Source organism: Physeter macrocephalus, chromosome 11 (genome assembly GCF_002837175.3).
Source record: "Physeter macrocephalus isolate SW-GA chromosome 11, ASM283717v5, whole genome shotgun sequence".
Classification (NCBI taxonomy): Eukaryota; Metazoa; Chordata; class Mammalia; order Artiodactyla; family Physeteridae; genus Physeter; species Physeter macrocephalus.
This window is the reverse complement of record NC_041224.1, coordinates 65822846-65838825: the sequence shown is the minus strand read 5'-3', so window position 1 is coordinate 65838825 and position 15980 is coordinate 65822846. Positions and strand designations below refer to the sequence as shown.

Sequence of the window (15980 nt, the reverse complement as noted above, 5' to 3'; positions counted from 1 at the left end):
ATTTGACATGAGACTGATGTCTCATCAGAAGAAAATAAAACAAAATTTAGTAACACATCTAGGGACTTCCCTGGTCATCCAGTGGTTAGGACTTCGCCTTCCAGTGCAGGGGGTGCAGGTTCGATCCCTGGTTGGGGAGCTAAGATCCCACATGCCTCGTGGCCAGAAAACTAAAACAAAACAGAAGCAATATTGTAACAAATTCAATAAAGACTTTAAAATTGGTCCATATCCAAAATAAATAAATAAATCTTTTAAAAAAGAAAAATAACACACATACATGGGAGAGACTCAGAAAAACTAACTCGCCAAAATAGCTGAAAATGTCACCTTAAGCACCATCTTCAGCTGGAGACAAAAGAGAATGCCGGAGGTAGGGGTTCAGGACTTTGAAGGGACGTGGAGATGGGAAAGCAAATGTTTGGTAAATAAATGTTTGCTGGCCATGCAGAGACTATGGGATGCAAGGTGGCCTCTGGTCTCTAAGATTCCCCCACCACACTTAGCCCATATTCTTTGCCGATGTCTCTGGTGATTCCTGAAACAGGCCCTCTATCTAACTTCTTCAGGCGGTTAAAGGGAAGGTCAGTTTCTTCTCAAGTCTTTTGGGCCTTGATTGTTTTCATCATGAAATAATCTGCATCCCAAAGAGACATTTTGGGGTGGCAAGTGTTGCTACCCTATAGGACTATCGCCTAGGAGACAGCCTTTCAGATAGCTCTGAGGGTCTGCTCCAGAGAAGTAAGGGAGAAGCCACGATTTATATGAACGTTTTGCTGGAAAAAAACCATGTAGCCTAACATGAAAAGATTACCGCTGATCACAAACAACAGACGTCTCAGGTTAATGCTTTTAGTGCTCGTCTATGTAGGGGAAGGTGCAAGAATCCGGGGGCATGGAAATTTTTCCTTAGATATACATCTTAACTCTCTAGGGGCCAGTATAATCCAAATGCTTCCTGTTTTTCTTCATCCTGAAGTCTCCCTCAGGGTGCACTGAGGGGTTCCCCTCAGGTGGGTGAGGGCAGTGGCTAATGGCTTGATCTTCGTAGAACTGGAATGGTGGACAACATTCCTTCTTTACAGTACCCGAGTCTGGGAGGGGCTGTGTGGGCTGGAGTCAGCAGGAGGAGGAGGGAGGCTGACCGCTTTGTCAGCTTCTTGCTTAACCTTGAGCTGGTGGTTATAAGCTGGGCCCCAGGGGCCCAGGGCCATAGTCACCTCGTCAGGCCCTGCTGCAGTAGGAGCAGTTGTAGGGGCAGCATGCTGGCCAGGGGGCTTCCCCTCCACTCAGTCCTGGTCAGAGGCTGCCAGCCCCTCCTGAGCACCCCGCGGGAGGGCCTGGGGCATCCCAGGGTGGGCACTGGAGAGGGAGCCAGCATTTCCACTAAAACCCCTCGCTCCTTCAACGAGATCCCCACCCCTGGTGACAATGGCTGGCTTAACCTATACCATTTCTGGAGGGAGAAGGGCTCACAGAAAATCCACTATCACCACGTCCAGAACTTCCAGAACTATGGCCCCATTTACAGGTAAGCCTGGCAGAGGTTGGGGGCTGGTGGGATAGGGCAGCCCTGCTGTGCTCCCCTCTCCTCGCATGGTCTGCCCTCCCATTCCAGGCTCTTGTTCACCTCTGACTTTATTTCATCCTGCCTGGGGGTGGCAGGAGAAGGGATAAGGCTTCCCAGACAGTGGGTTCACTTCCCAGCCCTGAGGCCTCAACAGTCCCCAGGTCCTCTACCCTTTGAAACTTTAGGGAGGTGGGAATGCTAAGAGAACAAGCCCTGACAAATGTCTCCCTACATCCATTATCCGCAGGACACCTTGCAAGGTAAGTTTATCATCCCTATTATCAGAAGAGAATGAAGTTCAGAGAGGTTAGGATACTTGCCCTGGTCACTCAGCTAGAACCCTGTCCTGCTGGGGCGCTGGCCTTGCCCCTTGGCCCTGTGCAGCTCTGGAGCAGCTGATTTTGTCCCTTCTGCTAGGCCTGGCTGGAGCCCCTCTTCCCCAAGTATCTGCCTAGCTTCCTGCCAGGAGGAAGGGCCTTTGGTCTTTTGACCACTGTGTACCCCACCTTCTTGACCTGGGATGGGGGTGGAGCCTGGGGGCTGCCCTTGGTGGGAGGCCTCACTTGTTCTGGTCTAGCAGTTTCTAAGGTGGGTGGGCTTCAAGACACACCTGGGTCCTTTTCTGAGAGCATAGGTGAGGGGGATGGGAGGTGGTGAAGGTGGTGGTTGAGGGCAGGGAGGGGACACCAGGAGGGACAATACTTTACTTTTACTTTAAGTGAAAGCGTCGAGATGGGGAAAGGGCATCGTAGGACATGTTAGCTGGTTGGATAGGTGGGCTTGGGGAGGAGGCTAGTTTGTGTAGGGGACCAGCTGCTTACTCCTCAGGGTCACTTCCTCCCTCTCCCACAATGCCTTTTGAAGTCTTAAGTGCCTTTTTTATAGCTGGCTAGAGTCAGGGCACTGCCCCGCCTCCCTCCCCCGCACCCCCCCCCCCCACGCACCCCGCACCGCACCCCGCCAGGCTGAATATCAGGCTGGGGAGAAGTTTGCTCCTGAGTCTCTCTTCCTTGTCTGTCTGTCTGCCTCTTTCTCTCTCTTCCAGGCCTCTATCCCCAACCTCACTTCATGGAGCTCTCTTGTTATCCCCTTCTTCCTCCCCTCCTCCTCCTTCCTGCCCCTAGTCCCTGTAGGAACTCTTTATTTTATAAAGCCCCTTTCTATTTTCTGAGTCACTTTCGTCTGAGGCCTGGCACCTGTCCTTAAAGTTGGTGCTATTATCCCCAATTTACAGATGGGGAAACTGAGGCCCGGAGAGGAGAAGGGTCTTACCAAGGTCACACGGCTCATCAGGGCAAAGCCAAGGCTGGAACCCTGATTGTCTAACTTCCTGTTCAGTGTGTCACTATTCTAACTATAGCCTTGAAATAACAAACTTCTAAATGAACGTGAGGAATTTAAAATACAAGTTTTGTGGATTTTTCCTTAATACAAGGCTGTTCCTGTTCTTTATCAAACAATTTAGAAAAATTGAAATCAGATACAATCTCAGTTTTGATAATATTTATGTTCCATTCAGAATGTGAATATATTTATACGCTGTTTGGCGTTGTCCTATAGCAATGTATGGAGCACTTCTTTTCTCTTTTCTCACTTTAAGATAATTTGAAAAGGCAGCATAGTAGCCCATAGCATGGATAAGGCATATTCTTTTAGCCAGTTTTTAAAGTGGACATTTAGTCCACTCTAGGTTTTTTTTTTTTTTTTTGCTATTAGACATCCTTTTCCATTTTTTTGCTATGAACATTCTCATCCATCAGGCATCATTGTCTGATGTCAGATAGCTGCCTTGGGCTAGATTCCCAGAGGTGGAATTGATAATAACAATAGCAGTTCAAGGACTTTGCTTAGCTTTTTTTTTTTAATGGAGTCAGTGTTTGAGGCCGTGTGGCAGCTGGGAAAACACTGAGAGGATTTTCTAGGAGGCCGTGGACTGACATATGTACACTAATATGTATAAAATAGATAACTAATAAGAACCTGCTGTGTAAAAAAATAAAATTAGGGGCTTCCCTGGTGGCGCAGTGGTTGAGAGTCCGCCTGCCGATGCAGGGGACACGGGTTCGTGCCCCGGTCCGGAAAAAAAAAAAAAGGAGGCCATGGCTCGCCAAGGAGACTTGGGGAAGGTAGGCCCAGGCTCTATGGGTCAGTGGTTAAAGCAGTGCTCTTTCCATCTCCCCATCCTTCCCTTCCCCCTTCCCCCTCCCTCTCCTTTCTCCAGGAAGAGGGAGGAAGAGAGGGGAGGGAGGGGGGAGAGAGAGAGAATGAGAATTTGGCTTATACCTGTATGTTACATAATATTTTACCTTAAAGTGTATCTTTTTTTTTCTTTAGAAATAAGTATCTTTTATTTTGCTCTTTTACTCTAAGAACTTAATTTATATATATTTAATTCCTTTTTTTCTTAACATTTTTATTGGAGTATAATTGCTTTACAATGGTGTGTTAGTTTCTGCTTTATAAGAAAGTGAATCAGTTATATATATACATATATCCCCATATCTCTTCCCTCTTGCATCTCCCTCCCTCCCATCCTCCCTATCCCACCCCTCTAGGTGGTCACAAAGCACCGAGCTGATCTCCGTCTGCAATGTGGCTGCTTCCCACTAGCTATCTATTTTACATTTGGTAGTGTATATATGTCCATATATATACTACCACTCTCTAACTTTGTCCCAGCTTACCCTTCCCCCTCCCCATGTCCTCAAGTGCATTCTCTAGTAGGTCTGCGTCTTTATTCCCATCTTGCCCCTAGGTTCTTCATGACCATTTTTTTTTAAAGGGTATCTTGAATTAACTTTCTTATGCAAAAGGCAGATGCAAGTGAGAAGTAAAATTTTCTGTTGTTTCACAACAGCTGTGCTTTAATACTATCTGCAAAGTGCTTTGAGGTATATTTATACCCGGGGTCTGATGTTTTACTGTCATTTTATTTTAATAACGACAAGGTGCTTTGTTGGATATCTGATTCCAGGGGGCAGGGCAGCCACTCCCAGAACTTCAGTCCTAGAGCCTGGAAGGGATTGCCTGGCCCGGTGCCTGGCTTGCCTGGCAAGCTACATGGAGTCACTTCAGTACGGGGTCACTCCAAGCTGCCACAAAGGTGCCATGTTTCTGAGCTCTGCCTGGGTGAGAGGGTGGAGGGTGCTGAGAGTGTGGACACAAAGGAAGAATGAACATGGAGGACTTGATGGTCCATGGAAGGCCTTGGGTAAGTCTTGGGGATGTGCTGAGGTAGGCGGGAGCCACTGTGACGATAAGATATGCACAAAGCTGTCACTTATAGAATGTCTAATGGGAATCACACCCATAGACTTCATATCATCTTATCCTTCAGCAATCCTGTAAGACAGGTACTACATTTGTCTCCACTGAGGAAACTGAGACTCAGAGAGGGTAAGAGACTTAGGTCACACAGCGAGGAGGTTGTGGAACGGGATCCACTCCCAGGCCTGTCTGCTCTGCGCTGTCAGCGACAAGGTGGTTACAGACGAGCCGAGACCTGTGTCCTGATTTCCCAGGGTGAGCGTGGCTCTCCTCAAACCTTACATCACAGCACCCCTTCTCTGCCCCTCCAGAGAGAAGCTCGGCAATTTGGAGTCAGTTTATATCATCGACCCTGAAGATGTGGCCCTTCTCTTTAAGTTCGAGGGACCCAACCCAGAACGATACGACATCCCACCCTGGGTTGCCTATCACCAGTATTACCAGAAACCCATCGGGGTCCTGTTGAAGTGAGTCTTTGGCCATCTCCCAGGGGCTGGAGGGAGATGATGGGCAGCTGTGGCGAGGGCAGAGGCTGGGGGTGAGGGGCTGGGGCCACGCGTGCCCTGCCCTTCCTTTCTAGCTGGGGCCTCTAGACAAATCCCTGTCATCTTCCTGCCTCCATAAAACAGATGATGGGGATGGTGAACTGCCCTGCCAACCTTCAGCGACATGGTCAGGCAGAAGATCTTACCGAGTAATTAAAGACCTTGAAAAGTTCTCATTTACTGGTTCATTCATTAAGTCCCATTTTATTGAGTGCCTACTATGTACCAGTCCTTGTGCTGGGTTCTGAGTCACAAGTAGGGCAGGGCCCTGCCACTGTGAGTCCCTTATAGCCTAAAGGAACAGTGAGAAACATGAACAAATCAGTGTATTTAAATGTAATAGGTACCATTTTCCACCACATTGCTCATCAAAAATTTAAAATGTGACCATAGCAAGTGTTGGTGAGGATATAGAGCAACTAGAACGCTCATAGCTTGCCAGTGGGGCTGAAAACTGATGGCACCACTTTGGAAAATGGTTGGACATTACTTCCTGCAGTTGAATATTCACATGCTTACAATGCAGCCGTTCTGCTCTCAAGGATATACTCCAAAGAATATCCTGCCCCCCGAGGCGGACATGTACTAGAATGTTTGCAACACGGTTGTTCATAATAGCGAAAACCTGGAAACCACTGAAATGCCCAACAGGGGCATGAATGAATGACAGTGGCATATACCCCAGTCAAAAAGAACAGACTCAGTGACTCACAACAATACAGATGATACCTAGAAATATAAAATTGAGTGAACAAAGCAAATCAGACAGCTTTTATAAGAAGTTAAAAACAAGTATACATTTTTTAAAAGTATGTTTTAGAAATACATGTCGGTCAGATAAAACTATATACAAAAGCAAACAAGGGATTCAGGTTGGTGGTCCCCTTAGCCGGGGAGGCAGGGTGTGGGAGGACCAGGTGGGCATCTGTAAGTTATTGTCAAGTTCCTAGTTTTTCTGCTGGGTGGTGAGTTTATAATAACATTCTTGTAAACAAACAAAGCCCCAAAACGACAAAGAGGGCTTTGCATGGATTTATTTTCAAGAATGGGCCATAAGCTGAGAATAAGAATGGGCATTAACCCTATTCTGGGCACCTGAGATTCCCCACCAATGTGAGTAATGGGACGTGTTGGGGGTGCAGAGGTTGGTCAATTGTGTCTGTGCAGGGGTCAGAAAAGATGATGTAGAGGGGCCCTTGAATGGTAGGAGGTGAGATTGGCCAGGAGCAAGGGGAAGTGGTGAGGAGGGCAGGCCTGTAGCAGAGGCAAAGACTAGAGGGTTTGAAAGTTGCTTAAAGGCTCTAAGAATATGATTTCCTGGCTTGAAGCAGCAGCAGCAGAGAGAGTAGAGCAGGGTTGGGGTTTTGTTCTCCTTCAGCCTCTTTTTTTCCTGTCACACAACTCCCCATTTCTCTCCCCGCTGCCCCGCCCAGGCCAGGCAGAAGCTGGGAGGAGGTGAGGGCAGAGGAGGACGTGGATGTGAGTGCTGGACTCTGAGCTGTGCCTCAGCCTCCTGGGAGAGCCAAGTCAGCCCCCTCTGTGTTTGCCAGGCCTGGGGTTTGTGACCATGAGGGCCCGAGGGCCCATGTTTTCTCAGGAAGGCAGGAGCTTGGAAGAAAGACCGGTTGGTCCTGAACACGGAGGTGATGGCTCCACAGGCCATAAAGAACTTCATTCCCCTGCTGAACCCAGTGTCTCAGGACTTCGTCGGCGTCCTGCACAGGCGCATCAAGCAGCAGGGCTCTGGAAAGTTCTCAGGGGACATCAGGGAAGACCTGTTTCGCTTCGCCTTTGAGTGTAAGGGGCTTGAACCTACCTGGCCACAGTCTTGGGGGTGGGAGAACCCAGCGTCCCACCTAGAGACCCAACACAGACCCTGAAGAAGTGTCGGGATTGGCTTGAGATGAGCCGCTGAACACATTCTCTGCCATCAGCCACCCAGGGGGAGCTGCACGCTCTCATCTGATTCATGCTATGGGGGCAAGAGTCTCTAAAATGTAGGTCCCCAGTGCCACTTTCCTCCAAAAGCCAGGCTTGGCTTGGCCCTTCATTCTTCAAATCTCCCTCTCCTGGGACAGAGGCCTTCCCTTTGAGGTCTGGGAGGGAAGGGGAGGGTTGGGTGGTTAATCCAAGCAGGGTACTGGAGGACGTGTAAGAGTTATCCAGATGGAATAAGGAGGTTGGACAGCGTGGGCAGAGGAAACACGCACATGCAAAGGCCCTGTGGCTTGATGGGGGCTCATGTGGTCACTTCAGGAGATTTGGAGTACTCAGAGTTTGGCATGAAATCAGCATTCAGATTCCTGACCCAGGAGGTAGGAAAACCTTGGAGTTGTTGTGCCTTCTTATGTCTAGCCAGAGTGGGCCCTGGATGGCCAATTACCGGGGACTGATGTCCCCCAGGCACCCATCTGACATGTTTCGGGAAGTATGTAGCCACTTTGGTCAATTATAGACGAGAAACCTCTCTTTCCAGGAGGAAAGCCGAGAGGCTGCTGGGGGTGCTGGGGGAAGAGGGGCCGAGCAGTTTCATCCCAGCCTGGGCTGGAGGCTCTGCTTCCCACTCAAGTGATCCCTTTTTAGGGTCTGTCACATGACCCTCTGAAGGACCTGACTGGCTGCCAGAAAGGCAGTTTTCCTTAGCCCTGCAATTTTAGCCCTTTGGGACTCAGGCCTGTTTCTTTACTGAAGGAAGCTGAGGTTGGGTGCGGGGGCTCTTATGTGTCGGGAGGGATGGTTTCCTGGAAGCAGAGGCTCTCAGATGGTCGGGTCGGAAGAGATTCCTCAACCTTGCTTCCCCTGCAGCCATCACCAATGTCATGTTTGGGGAGCGCCTGGGGATGCTGGAGGAAGTAGTGGACCCTGAGGCCCAGAAGTTCATTGATGCCGTCTACCAGATGTTCCGCACCAGTGTCCCCATGCTCAACCTCCCTCCAGACCTGTTCCGTCTGTTCAGGACCAAGACTTGGAGAGACCATGTAGCCTCATGGGACATAATTTTCAATAAAGGTGAGGGTTGTACCCTGGGCAGCTATATGTGGGGGCCAGGAGATGGGAAATCCAGGCCTGGGTTGGCAGGGATGAGGTTTGGGGGAGTGGGGAGAAAGAGACAGAGGGAGAGAGAAAGTCAGCTGGAAGCTCCAGATCTCAGCCTTCCTCTTTGTCCCAAGTTATGTCAATGGACACTGGCTTGCCATGTAGAAAACCCACCCTCTGGTGGGCAGGGATGGACATCAGGAAGGCCCAGGAACCCCTGAATATGGTGGGCCGAAGGCTGCCTAATAGGGATGATTAGATTTTTCTGGAGAAAGAAGATTTAAGAGGTCCATGATATTCTTCCAAGGGGCCTGTGATTCCCACCGTGGGTTAAGGACCAGTATTTCCGACACAGCTGTGCTTGGTGACAGAGTAGGACTTTGGTGAGAGAGATTGGTAAAGGGTGGAGAAGGCTGATTGGGATGTGGTGAAGATGCCAGGCCCGGAGTCAAATCCTGCCCCTGACACCCTTGTGACCTTGGGCAAGTCATTATCTTAGATGGACTTCTGTTTCCTTATCTGTAAAATGGGGATGATAGCACTTACCCCAAAGAGCTGTGGCCAAAAAATCAAAAACACAGATATGGAGGATTTAGCAGAGAGTGCTGCTCAGAAAGACGGCAGCCTAGAAAGTGCAGGGCTCTAGAATCCCCAAGCCCTTGTACCACCTCCCACCCTCCCCTCTGCAGAGAGCCTCACTCTATTATTATTATTTTTTGGCCGCATGGCATGGTACGGCATGCGGGATCTTAGTTCCCCAACCAGGGATCTAACCTGTGTCCCCTGCAGTGGAAGCACAGATTCTTAACCAATGGACCACCAGGGAAGTCCTGGCCTCACTCTATTTTCTTTCTCCCTGCCCCAAAGCTGAAAAATACACCGAGAATTTCTACTGGGACCTGAGACGGAAAAGAGACTTCACCAATTACCCAGGTATCCTCTACCGGCTCCTGGGAAATGACAAGCTGCTCTCTGAGGATGTCAAGGCCAACATTACGGAGATGCTTGCAGGGGGCGTGGACACGGTGAGGACACAGTGAGGTGGCTGTAGGGGCACATCTTGTCCCTTCCTGTGCCCCTATGCCCCCTCCCACCAGCCTGCCTCGTTTGTCTGAAACCCTGTCCATGTGGGGTCCATCTCCCTCTCCTGACTCTACTGCTTAGATACTAATCTCCTAGGAGGGTGAGGTCAAGCTGGTCATGCATGGAGCATGCCTTGAGGCTGATCCACCATTTTTTCTTTGTCTCTGAGGAGGGAGTGACTAGGTACAGGTGGGTGACACAACTCACTCCGAGTCAGGAAGGAAGGCAGGACCTCAGAAAAGCTGCCCCTGATGTCTGAAGGCATCATCTGTGGTGTCTCCCAGAGGCCGAACAATACCCCAGAAACTTCTGTTCTTTATTTTTTTTTAAAGGTCCCGGATGGCCAAGTCATTTTTTTAAAAAAATTTATTTATTTCTTTATTTTTGGCTGTGTCAGGTTTTTGTTGCTGCGCGCGGGCTCTCTCTAGTTGCGGCAAGCGGGGGCTGCTCTTCGTTGCGGTGCGTAAGCCTCTCATTGCGGTGGCTTCTCTTGTTGTGGAGCACGGGCTCTAGCGCACACGGGCTCAGTAGTTGTGGCTTGCAGGCTCCGGAGCACAGGCTCAGTAGCTGTGGCACACAGGCTTAGTAGTTGTGGCACACAGGCTTAGTTGCTCCGCGGCATGTGGGATCTTCCCTGACCAGGGCTCAAACCAGTGTCCCCTGCATTGGCAGGCGGATTCTTAACCACTGCGCCACCAGGGAAGCCCCAGAAACTTCTGTTCTTGAAAGTCAAAACTTCTCTGTCTTATGTGCCATCCCTTTTTCCAATACCTTAAACTTTCTCAAGCTAATGTCATGGTGAGGGTTAATTCTTTAGTGTTTTGTGGTTATTAGTTATGATTTGGGCACTGAGACTATAAAGGTGAATATAGTAGACTTCAAATCTCCCAGATGGCTCAGAGAGGAAGACTATATTAGCTTGCTAGGACTGCTATGACAAAGTACCACAGACTGGGTGGTTTAAACCACAGAAATATATTGTCTTGCAGTTCTGGATCAAGGTGTCAGCAGGGTTATTTTCTTCTGAGGCCCCTCTGCTTGGCTTATTGATGGCCGTCCTCTTCCTACATCTTCACATGGTCTTCTTTCTCTTCTTATACAGACACCAGTCCTATTCAGTTAGGGCCCACCCACATGACCTCATTTTACCTTAATTATCTTTTTTTTAAAGGCCCTATCTCCAAATACAGTCACATTGTGAGGTGCTGGGGGTTAGGACTTCAACATATGAATTTGGGAGAGACACAATTCAGCCCATGACAAGGAGGTAGCACGGACACAGATGACTACCTCACCGTATTATAGGGCTGGATGATGAGGCATGTACCAGGTACTGACAACGCTGAGAAGAAGGGAGAGACTAACATGGCCTTGTAGGACAGGGAGAGTGTTCCATAGAGTAAAATCAATTTGTCTTTCCTCTTGTTGCCAGGAGGAGAGAGGAGGAATAGCATTTCAGGCCTGGGGAGAAGCATGTGTCATGCTTAGGTGAATAACTTGATTTCCTAGGTATCATATTTACATTGTACTCTAATGGAGGCGTTTCCGTCCCTGGGCTGCAGTTGGAGCCTTTGAGCATATTTTAAATATAGTTCATTGTCAGTCATGTAGAAGAGATCTTCGAAAAAAGCTCACCTGCAGCAAAGCAGCTATTATTCTTAGGTAACATTTATTAAGCGAGTACTATATGGCAGGCAGGGTCCTGAGCTTTTCACATGTGTTAACTCATTTAGAATTCACAAACAACCCTTTTCAGATGAGGAAACTGGGGCACAGAGAGGTTAAGGAACTTCGTCAAGGTCACACAGCTTGTAACTTAGTTGACTACTTTATTCAACAAGTATCTCCTGAGTACCCATTCTGTGTCAAGCCTTGGAAGTACTGAGACAAATACATGCATTTGATCTGAGCCTTGAGGAAGGAGTACACACTTGCTTCCTAGGTTGAGGAAGGGAATTGTAGGGAAAGGGAGCGGCATGAGGAAGATTTCTGGGCTTCAGGAGCTGTGTGTAGCTCAGTGTGGCTAGAGCATGAGGAACATGTTGGAGAGAGGTGGCGGTGGGCTGGGAGCAACAGGCAAGTGTTGGAGGGGGTCCATGGGTCCGGTCAGAGCCTCTGGACTTGATCTGGGGACTCCAGGGATCCAGGCAAGGATTTCAAGCCAGGAAGTGACTGGATGGCATTTTTTCACAGTTGTTTCTGCTGGGAAGAAGAAGGAGCATGTCCAAACCTCTTGGACCAAAATATGGTCCTTGGTAAGATAATATGCCAACAACTCGTGTCCTAGCCCTAGGGCAGAGGGCTGTTCCAGCCCAGGGTCCCGCCGCTGAGGAATCTGAACTGTGGGGCTTGATGAGGGTCACTCATACATTCAGTGAAAGTTAACAGTCACGGCCTTGGGCTAATACTGAGATTAGCTGGTTAATCTCAGTATATACCAGGTGCTAATTGCAATACTGATAGAAAACAGGTCTGGTTGTTCTGGTTTCAGCATTTTTGAGCCTCACTTTATGCTATGCTGCTATAGGCAGATGCTAAGTTTAGGGGGAAGTTCTACTGGGGAGAGGGCTGGTCATTTAACAGGCATTTCAAGATGAATGGCAATCATTCAGGAGTACAGCCGTTACAGAAGTAGGGTTTGGCCTCTTAGGGCCTCTGGAGTCCTTTGGAAGAAGGCATTAGCTATGCGGATGACCCTCTACTGGCTGGGGAGATGGGTGGGCTCTGGTGACATGAGGGGGAGGGCAGGGACAAGTGCTGCCCCAACATTCCTGCCTGGGCCACAAGAAAGGCTTCTTGGACATTTGCCTTCTGAATTGTGTTTTGCTTTATGTGAATGGTGGTTTCTGGATACTGGGAGAAGGGTGGGGAGAGGTGTTTGGCAACGAAAATTTAGCCTGGGTCTAGGTGTCCCAGGAGTGACCTGTCCTCTTGGTTTTCTGTACCCTCACACTCCCTGCCAGACATCCATGACATTGCAATGGCACTTGTATGAGATGGCACGCAGCCTGACTGTGCAGGACATGCTGCGGGAGGAGGTCCTGAATGCCCGGCGCCAGGCCCAGGGAGACATAAGCAAGATGCTGCAATTGGTCCCGCTCCTCAAAGCTAGTATCAAGGAGACACTGAGGCAAGCCCACCCCCACCTATGCCTGTCCTCCCCCCGCCCCCCAAATCCCCGGGCAGGGTCAGGGTGGTGCCTGCGCACAAGGTTACAAGAATGGGCTGGTGGAGGAGACTGGTAGCAGGAAGTGGGAAGTCTGGGGAAGATAGCTGGGAATAGGGAGAAGGGTCCTGCCTCCGGGTCCTCCAGGGTGCTGCAGCTGGGGCTGAGATGCCATGCTAGGTGCAGGGCTATGTCCAGGCCTTAGGGCATCAGCTTCTGAATGCTTTTCACTGGCAGACTCCACCCCATCTCCGTGACCCTACAGAGATACCTCGCAAATGACTTGGTTCTTCGAGATTACATGATTCCTGCCAAGGTAGGTGCAGCAGGAGGGCTGCAGGCTCTGTCAGTCAGACAGACGAGGCCAGGGGCAGATTGCAGTTGCGTACAGATGGGGGCGATGGGGGCTTCTGTCCTGCCTTTCTTCCTGGAGCTGGCTGGTGGGGTCCTTGGTGTCAGTAGTCCAAGTCCGAATGAAGGGCAGAGGTGGTGGACACAGGGGGTGATGGTCTTTGGAATGTTGCTGGAGTGTAGGGTTAGGAGGGAGATCCCACTGGCTGCCTGGGTCTCTGGGGACCCTCTGGTGCTGAGGAAAGGGGCAGGACAATCCCTTGGGCCGTGCCTGGCCTAGTGTCTTCGGTCACGCGCATTTAATGGGCGAGGCTCAGGGAAGCCGGGGAGGCCTCGTTCAAGGTCACATAGTGGGCAGCGTCCTGTGCTGCACAGCTGGGTAGCCAGGCTAGGGACTGGGAGTGGAGATGCTGGGTAATGCTCCTGGCTGTGAGGAGGTGAGGCCTACTCAGACCTCTGCTCACTGTGTCCCCAGACATTGGTGCAAGTGGCCCTCTATGCCATGGGCCGAGACCCTGCCTTCTTCTCGAATCCGGACAAGTTTGACCCAACCAGGTGGCTGGATAAAGACAGGGACATCACCCACTTCCGGAACCTGGGCTTTGGCTGGGGTGTACGGCAGTGTGTGGGCCGGCGGATTGCTGAGCTCGAGATGACCCTCTTCCTCATCCATGTGAGTCAAGCCTGGGGACATCTGTCTCCCATTACTTTGTCTCCCCTCCTCCACAATTCCCTCCTCTCTGGGAAAATCCACTCACCACCCACTGGTGCTCCCTGGTCATATGTTCCCCACAGTGGTGATGGGATGGGGGTGGGGTGGGAAAGGTTTTGTAGAAACCAAAGTGAAAGCCTGAACCAAGGGGACAAAGCACTAGTGGCGTGTTCAGGCTCTGCGCAGGGTTCAGTAGGAGCTGGCAGTAGACCCCCTGGAGCCTCTCAGATCACACTCAACAGGCACTGCTCACAGGTGAATAAGCCTGGCCTGGGGGAGACAGACCCTCGCTGCCTCTCTCCTAAGCCCACAACCCCTCTTTCTCAGATTCTGGAGAACTTCAAGGTTGAATTGCAGCATCTCAGTGATGTGGACACCATATTCAACCTCATCCTGATGCCCGACAAGCCCATCTTCCTTGTCTTCCAGCCCTTCAACCAGGACCCACCCCAGGCATGATTGGAGAGGGTGGGCGCTGCCCTTCCTGCCAGTCAGGCTAGCAGGGGTGTGGGAGGATGGCCCGAGGGGGTGGGGCTCATGGAAGTGTCCGCATCTCCAGTGCTTGGTCCCCACCCCTGCTTCTTTCTGGCCAGCTCTGACCAGATGGAGTTGGCGCTCAGCCGAGGCACCCCTCTCTCACTCCCCCTCTTCCCCCTCTTCTCCCATCCCATGAAGGCAATAAATAAATGGCTGAACTCTGTAAAGCGTTTTCATTTTCATCTGACCCCTAAGGTATCCATCACTCCTGTAGAGATGCTCCCTGACCCAGATCAGCAAATAGATCTGAGCGTGAATGGGGAACCCAAGGCAGCTGCACTTGACACTGTTTCTGCTGGGACCCACCCACTTACAGCAGCTCAGGAGCCAGCAGGATCAACCTCCCTGCTGTCCCGGTTGGGTGTGAGGCAGAGTGGGTGGAGGGCTATTGCCGCTGCACCAGGAGCTACTGGAGCAGCCCGCAGAGGGACAAAGAACTTGGCAGAGTTCTGCTGAGAGTACAGGGCAGCCTGAGAGATGTGGGCCAATCTTGGCTACCAGGGCAGGCCAACCTATCAGGAGGCTCGTATAGGGCTCTGCTTGGCTGAGCCCTGGGTGGGAATTCCCTGCAGGGTCATGAGGACTTCCTGCCAAGGTCCAGCCAGAGTCTTGGGCATGTCCAGGGACGATGTGGTGAAGAGACTGTGGGTGAGGGGCTGGCGTGAGGTGACCGACCCTGGGGATGAGAGGACAGCATGCTTCCTCTACCCCACCTGACCCTTCTCTGGGCTTCCCCAGGCCTTAACTTTCTGCTCCAGCGGGACATGCCCACTCGTCCAAGCTCTGGGCAGGAGGCAGGGAGACCGGGGCAGAGTCTTTGGTACATTATTTGGACTGCCTGACAGTGGTCTCAGTTTCGGCCACCTTAACCCCCTCTGAGCTTCATGACTTGACCAGGTACCTGATCCTTCCTGGCCCTTGGCTACCCAAGTCTAAATCTTCATGTAGGCGGGGGGCTAGTGCCGCTAGGGACAGCAGCCCAGCTGGCTTGGCCTCTTCTCCCAGGATCTGCAGGTTCTGAAACCATTCTTGGAGCCCTTCTGCTTTTCCTCATCACAATCCTCTTCCTTGTTGTCTTTCTCTCTCCTTCCTGCTTCCTTTCCTTTCTCCAGGTTTGAATCATCTTTGCTTGCAAATGTTAGTGTTGGAAAGGGCCTTACTGTCAAGGATGTTAAGCTCTTTGGGGATAGATGGGGCAACTGAAGCCCAGAGAGCTTGCTTGAGTCACCCAAGGTCACACAGCATGCTTGTAGATGGAAGCCAGGCCTCCTAACTCTCAGTGGAGGGCTCTTTCTTCTGGCCCTATCTGCTTTTTTGTCCCTGGACACATTTAGACACAATATTCCCAGCTCAGCCTAGCTCTGGCAAATGGGGTATTTCACACTAACATGTAACTGATTGTTACAGGCAGGCTTCAAGTCTTTCCCTTCCCAAGAAACAGATAAACCAAACTTGAAAAAAGGGATTTCAGATATTATAGATGTTTGGGTGCAGGTAGGAAGTTGCAGCCTCTCACACCAGCTGGCCCCTGGTGGTCTCAGTTCTTCCAGAGGTCTGGACAGGCCTTGTCTCCCTGGATCCTTCTTTGGAAGGCCTCTTTTCCCCCGCCCCCACCCACCCCCTGTCTGGGGTCCACTATGGCCTTTGGCTCTCCAAAGATGGTAGCTCCTGGGACAGGCAGGAGGTTACAGGGCTACAGCAGAGGACCCAGGC

At 50.7% G+C, this 15980-nt stretch overlaps 1 protein-coding gene across 1 annotated transcript; it reads left to right on the top strand.

Annotated features, from left to right (window-relative positions):
• Positions 1–1222: 1222 nt before the first annotated feature.
• On the top strand, positions 1223–14430 carry CYP11A1 (cytochrome P450 family 11 subfamily A member 1). Its single transcript, XM_007113740.2, has 9 exons — positions 1223–1531; positions 5149–5304; positions 6980–7179; positions 8188–8391; positions 9286–9443; positions 12465–12631; positions 12905–12983; positions 13494–13691; positions 14058–14430. Exons 1-9 carry the CDS (start codon positions 1263–1265, stop codon positions 14187–14189), a joined length of 1563 nt encoding a protein of 520 aa, XP_007113802.2. The 5' UTR covers positions 1223–1262; the 3' UTR covers positions 14190–14430.
• The last annotated feature ends 1550 nt before the right edge of the window (positions 14431–15980 follow it).